The following is a 9,169-nucleotide window of genomic DNA, read 5'->3' as shown; positions in this document are numbered from 1 at the left end:
AAAAAACATAGGCAAGAGCCGTGAAATTATGCCTTATACGTATAAAGCCTGATAAAATTTTAAAAATTGCTGATAATTTTAATGTTTTTTAATTATCTATGAAAAACTTTTAGCAAAAATTGTAAAGATTAGCTGTAATGACTTTGGCCAATTTCCTTTACTATGCTTATTGTTCAAGGACAGGTAAATATATTTTGAGTAATTCCGTATAACTGGGTAAATTGCTAATTTGCAATATTTTTTCTTGGAAAGGCAATATTCATTTCACATTCTTCCACATTCAACAAAACTTCTTCTTTAACTTTATTCCCTAAAAATCATCCTTCAGTTTTTAAATATTTTTAAAACAAAGGAAGGAATAAAGAAAAGTGTTGCTTCATTTGTTTTAAGTAATAAATTCCCCCCCCCCACTAGTAGCACCTGCTGTTAAATTTCTGTTATTGAAAATTAGGAGATGCAATGAAGAACCTGATTGGTAACTCGCGAAAAAAATTAAAACCAACAACTGTCTCTCGCATCTATAAACTTACATGCACAATTTTTTTAATTGCAGTAAGAATGGCACTTCAGTTCTTTCGTCCATTTTTTTTTAATCCCTCTGAAAACACTCATGCTTTAAAACGAGAAGAAATAAGCCAAATTCTACGTTACATAAAAGAGGCAAAAGCTCTTTAATTTGAATTTAACTTCGGGTGTTCGAGTTTTAATAAAAAGATGCCAAAAGTATGCTGTAATTTTTAAAAGTGTTTTAAAATTAGTTTATATATATTGCTAATTGTTTACTTTTATAATTTCTAAACTTTACTATATTTCTTTATTTATAGCAATGTTTTAAATAACTTTATTTATCAAAAACATTGCGTTTTCTCAGTGTTTTTATTTAATATTTAATTAAGTTGAAATATCATAATATTGTATATTATATATAAAAAAAACATTACTTGTTTAAATGGTTAATGAAACGAACAGTTTCGAATTCCTGAATTAATTTTATGACTTTTTGTAACTTTAACATTATTCCGAAGAAAAAAAAAAAGTTCATTTTAATGTCAGAGAATATCAATCTTTTATTAAACATGATTTAATTTCAGAACCATCATTGATTTTTTACATGGGTATTAATATCTTAATATAATATCTAATATTAGGGAAAAAAATATATAAGGAGTTATTCAGAAGAAAAACTTACTCCATTCTGCATTAAGTTATTGATTTTTTTCCAGCTTTCTTTGACAATGGTTTAATCCTGTATAAATTCATATTTTGTATCATAATATTATTTTCAACTAATTTGTGATTTTTAAACATTTTACTAAATTAGAAAAATATTGCTTGAAACACTGTTTTTAAGTGCAAACATTTTTCAAGTTTCATTAATTTAATTTAGAAAATCAACCACACAAAACTTTTGTTCTTCCTGCATACAAATGATGCATCATGCTCTTTCTCTGTTATTTCTTATTTAGATGTGCTGTGATACTTTGTTTTTGAATAATATTAGAGTGTTCAATTTATGCTAGTTTAATTTTTTTTCATATTGTCATTGCAAATAGATAAAAAGTAGAAATTAATGTTTGTTTGGTCTTCAAAGATCTGAAAAATTTTATAGCTTTTATATTTTAATAGAAAAATGGGAATAAAATTTTTTAAAACGAGTAAAAGAAGAAATAAATATTTTTTTACATAAATATTTTTCAAAACATTTTTATTCTAATTTTAACAATATTCTTATTTGCATCTTTTATTGTAAATAAATTGTTTTCCTTATAATAATACATCCCCATAAAAAATTCTGTTAATTGTGCTGCCATCTGTACATAGGATACAAGCATCATTCGTAATAAAGAAAAAATAATGTTGAATTAAAAGTTCATCAATACAGAATTAAAAAGAAATGATTGGGACTTCGAAAAGAGGTACTGGTCATGGAATATATACTATTACAAAGAAATAGTAATAATTATCATATCGTGGGAGAATAATTTATATTCATTGGCTATTATTTTTTAGTAAACTCTAATAGTATCTTTTTGCTCACACATACAAATGGAACAAAATATTTCTCTTTCAATAATCATCTTGAAAATTGCTCAGGCAGGTTTTTCTTTTCCGAGTTTTGTTATCTTCTGTGTAATAGAAAAAATTAAATTCATAGACACCATATTGTATATAGTGATAAAATATTCTTATTCCATCCAAGAATGAAGATTCTGGGTAATAGTTACTGGCTGGAAAAAAAATGGTTGAATTTCTTGCGAAGAAACAATTTCCAGGACATTCATGATGCCGAAAAAGATATTCCCACTTCAAGTTATGCTATTCCATGATGGAAATTCAATCCAAGGAGCCGATAGTAGTAGTGTGCCAGGCCTAAGCCTTAATTTTTTAAACAATTTCCAGCTTTCCCCAAGTGCTGAGAATTATTTAATTTTGTATGTTTTGGGCGATTTCACAGTATTGTGCATGTTGTGGAAATGACATTTACAAAGTTTGATTGCTCATAATTAAATAATTAATTTAGTTAGGTGACTGGTTTTTTTGCATTATAAAATCAGGAGATATGTCTCCTTTTAACCCAATGAATGTTTAAAAGTTAAAAGTAATTTAAACATCTTTAAAAAAGAAATTTGATGTGTTGTAGACATAACACGGAAAAATATGGTTTTTAGAAAGTTTTTCTACATTCACCAATATCTTTATTGGTGAATCTTAAGAATTTTATGAAATAAATTAAAACTTATTTTTAGGTAAGATTTCAGTGTATATTTCTGTAAAAGAAATCACAAGACTTTTGAAGAAATAAAATTAGTTTAATTGAAAATAACCAAATTAAAAGAAACGTGTATGTTGCAGACATGATGTTGCAGACACGACAAAAAGTTTCTCATTATAAATAATCTTCTTAGATGGTCATATATCATTAGAATATTACAGATTTCTTTTGTTAAATAAAGATTGTTTATTCATTTTTTTTAATATTTTAAAATTTTAAACTTAGAGTTTATTATAAAATTAATTATTGTAAATAGTTTTATTTTAGATTCCAGGCAAATGATGTGTAAAAAATTGCATTACAATTAAAGCTAGACAATTAAAATTAAAGCAAGCAGCTGTTTTTATACAGAGCACTTCCTTCTTTCTTGGGCACATACGGTTAATATCCCTAATAAAAAATTGTTTTACTTTTATTTCAGTTTCCTCTGCTAATTTATCATTCCTGGTTTTTCAACTACTAGTTCCAAAATCTGTTCTTTAAATATGCACCTGTTGCCTTTTCCTTTAAATGGCATTTTTAATTATCTGCTTTCTTTATAATGGAGGCTTTATTGATATATCTGCAGGGCTGATTGTGCTCCGGAAAAAATCCGGATTTCCGGATTTTTCGCTGGCAGTGATCCGGAAGTTTCCGGAGATCGAAGGTCCAGATGTTTCAAAAAAATCATTGATCGTAGAAGTTTCCGAAAATCAAATTTTCAATGGTGGAACTTAAAAATACAGATTATTTGTTTGTAAGGGAAAGCCAGATACTTTATAAGCTTATATTCATGATTAATATTCATTTTTTATCAGTAAATAGTTGTTATAATCATAAACTCAAGAAAGAAAGACATATTTGTAAATTTTAATTACTTCTCCAAGTCATCTTAGGTACATGTAAATGGTATAGGTATCTGTAAAATTTTAAATATATTTTAAGTAAACCAAGAAATATTGAGAAAAAGGGAAAAAAAAACTTGCTTAAATTTTTTTCTAATTTTTCAATTTAAACTGTTTTTTTTTTTTTATTCAAGAAATTTTCCGGAATTTTGACTTGGGCTCACAATCACCCCTGTATCTGTTAAAACATAGTTTCTTCTGAGGATATTTTGGCGAAGCATCATTTATTTTCTTTAATAATTGATACTAATTAATTTTCCCAAAGATTATCTGCTGCTGTAGCCAGATATTTTCTTGCTTCATTTTTTTATCTTTTGCTTTCTTCTTTTTACATTCTTTTGTGCTTCATTAAGAACCTTAGAATGGCTATATTCCTATATCTTCATTTTTCAATTGCTATATCTTCATTTTTTGTTCTTATGTGCTCCTTCTGTTCTTCAGTAAGAACCTTAGAATGGCTATATTCCTTTTTTTTTTCTTCTTTTCTTGCTTTCTTCTGCTTTGATAGTTTCATATTTCACTGCTTCAGCTTTTAAAATCTGTTTTCTCAGTGGAGACTTTTCTGCACTTGTTAATGGCATGAGGAATTTTTATAGTTTTCCATACTTAGTTTAGAATTTTATATTCTGTTTCAAGTTTTATTAACTTGAATTGATTATATAATAAACAAACAAATCAACTGGCAAAGATTAAATCTTTTCAAAACTCTAAGAAAAATTTAATTTCAAAGAAAAATATCTGCAAATAAGCATGTGCATAATCTAAATAATTTTAAAAATGTTCTATTCTAAACAATGTTCTACTCTAATTAATCTTCTATTAATTGTTTTGTTGCTATTATTCCTAACATAATTTAGAACAAATACACATGTTTGCCATAAATGCAATTGTTGTTTAAATTTAAAATACATATATTTTTCCCCCCTCAATAAATGGAGGAATCTAAACATGTTTTAAAATGAAGTAATTTGTCAATGTAATTAGCCATTACGAAAATAAATTACAACAATGCAAATTTTATAAGTTTTATGGTTTGTGATACAAATTTATTGAAAGAGTTTTTTTATGAAGCTCAGATCTTTATTAAAAATTAGTGAAATTTTATTTTGCAACTTCTCATGTCTGTAACATTGCAGACATGACCAATTTAAAAATTCTTTAAAAAATATTAAATAAAAAAATAATAATTTTTTAAAAATCAAAATAATTTAACACTGCAAATAGTTGAAAGAAATCCAAATTTTTTAGAAAATAGATCTTTTAATTTCTTTATTTTAATACAATTTTAAAAAAATCATTAACAAGTAAACATGTTATCTTATAAGCACCCCATATTTAAATACTAAACGTAAAAATGACGTTTTTTCAGTCAATAATTATGTAAATACAATATATTTCTTAAAATACCAGGTTTAATTATAAATATTAAATGCTGGAATTGCAAATTTTTTTTCTCCCTTCTCTTTGTCATGTCTGCAACTTTTAAACTCAATTTTTTACATTTTATGCAATTTAAAGAAAGTGCAGTACCTTTTTTTTTAACAAAACTAATTGAATATTCATAAAATACATTTATTGACCTTTAATTTGATATGTAGTTTATTAAATTTAATGAAAATTTTTTTTGAGCATGCAGGCTGCAAATAGCATGGAATCATTCCTTTTTATGTTCTGACTTCTTTTTGATATTTAACTACATAAATGCATATCATACTGTACATAATGTTTTAAAAAAATGTTTGTTTCTAAAATTATTAAATATTTTTTTTTTTTAGGATTCACCTTGCCAAACTAGTTCTCAAATCAAAAGCATAGTTAACTTATTAGATGATAATAGAAATGTTAAAGACTCTACTTTAGAATTCTCTTCTGAAAATGAGAATATTAATTTTCAAGCTGTTAAACTTGCATTGGAAACTGATATTATAACTTCTTCTAAGGATTTGCATTGCTATAATTCGAAGAAAAATAATTTGTCTGGCCAATCTTTTTTGAATGATAATTCATCTGATGCAAAAGTGAAAGAGTTTGGTTCAAATGAAGTAACTGATAAATATATCAAATCAAAACTGATAGACACCCAAGATTCAAGTACACATGTAAGGGAAGTTATAAATCTAGAATCAAGTGATGATGAGGAATTGTACTACCCAAATAAACTAGATGAAAAAAGTATTGATTCGAATGTAGTGGACACGAAAAATTTTATTGATCATGGAGATGTAAAACAAATTGTTGGTATAAATCTACAATCAGTTGATGATGAGGATCAGTTTCTATATGGGTATTCTGATCCTCCTTTAAATGAGGTAAAAACACGTATTAATGAGAAAAAAACTGAGATTTTTTTAAAGTCAAATTGGAGTGACGATGATGAATTTGACCAACAGGAGAATGAAGGTTTTGTTAATAAATTAGAGTTGAAGGTTAGTGACAATGTGGATACTAACATTGTGGATCATCCTCTGTTGCAAAAAAATAAGTCTTCTTTATCAAGTTTGTCATTAACACCTGATGCTAAGACAGCAGTCAATAAGTTTATAAATGGAAGGGCAGAAGATTGTATTTTTTCAAAGCAAGTTAAAATAAATGCAGAAAGAAAAGCTAATCTAACTTCAAGCAGTGCAATATGGAGTGATGATGATGAGTATGAGATTGAGTTTTTTAAGAACAAACTATGTTGTGATAATAGTAAATTGAATGAAAAATCATCTTCATTGAAAGTCAATGAAAACAAAATAGCTAAAGGTATTTTAAAAAAAATAGTGGGGCAAAGTGAGGAACCATCCTTATTATCAAATAATATTAAAGAAGCTAATAATGAATTGGGAAATAACAGTAAGGAAGCTTCTGAAAAAGATGAAGCAATGTGTAGAAATGAAAATGATTTAAGTGATGAAAAATTAAAAATTCCAATTCAATCAGATCCATTTTTCAAAGTGAAAAGTAAATGGGAGAACAGTGAGGAAGAAAATGAAACTGAATGTAATACTTTATTACTCAATGCAATGATATCTTCAAAGACAAAGCAAATTAATCAACCGAGCAAATTAAGTAAGTTAAGCTCTAGTAAAAATTTACCTGAAAGCGGACAAAATAATTCATCTTCAGTAATATCTTTCAATCCTGTAATGATTGATGATGATTTTGAAAAAAATCCTTCAAAAAACTCTGCTACTGAAAGTTCAAAGAAAAATCACAAATATTCAGTTAAAGATTGTGATAAAAAAAAGTTTCTGAAAAATAAAAATAGTTCGAAAGCATATGATCATCAAAGACGATTGGATCATGATTCTAATTCAAAAAGTAATTTGCCTTCTGGCAATCACGTTTCAAATTCTGGGTCTTACAAACAAAAACAAATTATAGAATATTCTCAGACTCAATCTTATTGGGATGAGCAAGACTTTTATTCTATCAGGGAAAAATATACTAATTATTCTAGAGGTAAAACTTCTACATCAAGCTCACATGATAGACATTGTTATTCACCTTTTAGAAGAAAGGGTGGTAGGCCTAGCATTTCTCCTCCTAGACATAGAAGTTATAGGCAAAGCATTTCACCTCCTAAACATAGAAGTTATAGGCAAAGCATTTCACCTCCTAGACAAAGAAGTTACAGGCATAGCCGTTCTCCAATAAGAAGGTATAGTAGATGTCGATCTAGAAGTCCAAAATATTACAGAAGTTCTTATAGTTCTAAATATTCTGCAGAGGGATCCCCTCACAATTTTTCATATAATAGAAAAAGACACTCATTTAGGAGCAGTGATAGTGAAAGTCTTTCTGATTTCTCTTTTTCAAGCTCAGGCAGTTATGGTCAGCAATCAAGAAATAGGCCATTCTCTAGAGCAAAAAACCAAACTATAAGAAAAAAATCTATAACACCTAAGAAAAATAAAATGAAGAGTTCATCAAGATTAAATAAAAAATTAAAGCAATTTGCAGGGCCAATTGAAGTACTAGATTCTTCAAAAGCCAAAGTTCATGATATTGCTCAGAGTTCAAACTTAATTAATTGCAAACTTATGCAAGATGTAAAAGAAGTTGAATTGCTTAAAAAGCAAAGAACTGGCGAGCAAAATATTGATAAGGAAAATTCTGGTTCTGTATTATCGAGTAAAGTTTTACCTCCAGAACAAGTATTACCAGCAGTTCCCTCTTCGTTTCCAGATTCTCAAAAACTTCATAAATCTTATTCTAAGCAGCCACCTGGCTCTTATTATAACATTCCTTGTTGTGAAGATGCTCCTTCACAGACATCTCCCAAAAATTTAGAACCACGTAATTGTTCAGAATACCATAGTTTTTCTCCAATTGATAATGCAGTGTTTCCAACAGCAGAGAATAAACATTCAACTTGCAGAAAAGTTTATTTAAAATCTACTCCAAGGAACAATTTAGTTCAAATTTCCACAAAAATCCCTAAAAAAGATAAGAACTGTAAAAAAACTTGTAAAATAGCTGAACCTGTGAGTCAAATTATTGAAGAAACCAAACTTTTGCCTGATTTGACTAATGCTGCATGCCTTAGAGATAGCAAAGCAATTGATCAAATCATTCCTTCATCCATAAAATCAAATTTCACTTATCCGTCAATTTCTATATCTAAATTAAAAGAGTCTGCTGTAATTTATGACACAGACCATACTGATCAAAAATATAATGCAGATGTTGATTTTTATAAGAAAAACTTTAAAGGTTCTGTTTTTGATGAGAAAATTTTAAAAAAGGCACTAAGTAGTATAATTATGAATATGGCTGAAACTCGTAATTTTATAAAACAGATAGAAAATAAAAAAAATACTTCTAAAAGTGATAAGAATGTATTAAGTTCATGCAAAAAATTTATTGTTCATGCTGAAAAACAAAGAAATATTCTCCTTGGAAAAATTGAACAAAAGTGTGAAGATTTAGAAACTTTACAGAATATGTTTAAAAAAGAGGACCTTAAAGCATTGGGAAAAGAAATTGAAACTAAGGTAACTAAAAAAGGAACAATTTTATACTATGTAAAAAATAATTGTCTAATTTAAGTTATATAATTTTTATAATCGGCTTGTTTTAATTGCAGCATATTAAACAAAAATTTTATAAATCTTAGCCGTTCCCTTTTATGACTTGTTCAGAAGCATGCGAAGAAACACTTAATACCTAATAATGAAGCGGCACAAGACAACATTTCCTGGCATGGGTTCCTATACAGTTTTAATCCTGGTGGTGTGCCCCAACTCTCTTAGAAATTAGTTGTAGTATTTATACGACCCACTGTTATATGTAACATTTTCACAAAAGGTAGACTGAAAATATCATTAAAAAAAAAAAAAAACTAAGGTGGTAAGAAAAGCATTGTAGATTTAAAATCATCAATGTGAAAACATCCAAGATTCACTAAAAAAAAAATATTCTACAGCCGAAAACTAAGCAAAAAAAAAAGTTGTCCGACAGTGTAATCTGTTTGAGACTATTTTAAAAAATATAACAGTAAAAATTTTTAATACATGCCACAAAT

General features: G+C 27.3%; 1 protein-coding gene across 6 annotated transcripts in view; it reads left to right on the top strand.

Moving 5' to 3' along the window:
* Positions 1-485: 485 nt before the first annotated feature.
* Positions 486-9,169, top strand: part of LOC107438204 (uncharacterized protein PF3D7_1120600) — a 30,258-nt gene continuing 21,574 nt past the window's right edge. For 3 of the 6 annotated variants that reach the window (XR_006227850.2, XM_043057978.2, XM_043057988.2), the window contains exons 1-3: positions 487-723; positions 2,201-2,356; positions 5,433-8,639. Coding sequence is in view for 5 of the 6 variants with exons in the window: in XM_043057978.2 (XP_042913912.1) it covers positions 2,324-2,356; positions 5,433-8,639 (3,240 nt within the window). In the remaining variant the exon portion in view is untranslated. Of the gene's footprint in view, positions 724-2,200; positions 2,357-5,432; positions 8,640-9,169 lie in introns of all 6 variants that reach the window. The other 3 variants (XM_043057984.2, XM_043057963.2, XM_043057972.2) reach the window with 3 other exon arrangements.

The sequence above is a fragment of the Parasteatoda tepidariorum genome, chromosome 3 (genome assembly GCF_043381705.1).
Source record: "Parasteatoda tepidariorum isolate YZ-2023 chromosome 3, CAS_Ptep_4.0, whole genome shotgun sequence".
Taxonomy (NCBI): Eukaryota; Metazoa; Arthropoda; class Arachnida; order Araneae; family Theridiidae; genus Parasteatoda; species Parasteatoda tepidariorum.
This window is presented reverse-complemented; position numbering and strand designations above follow the sequence as displayed.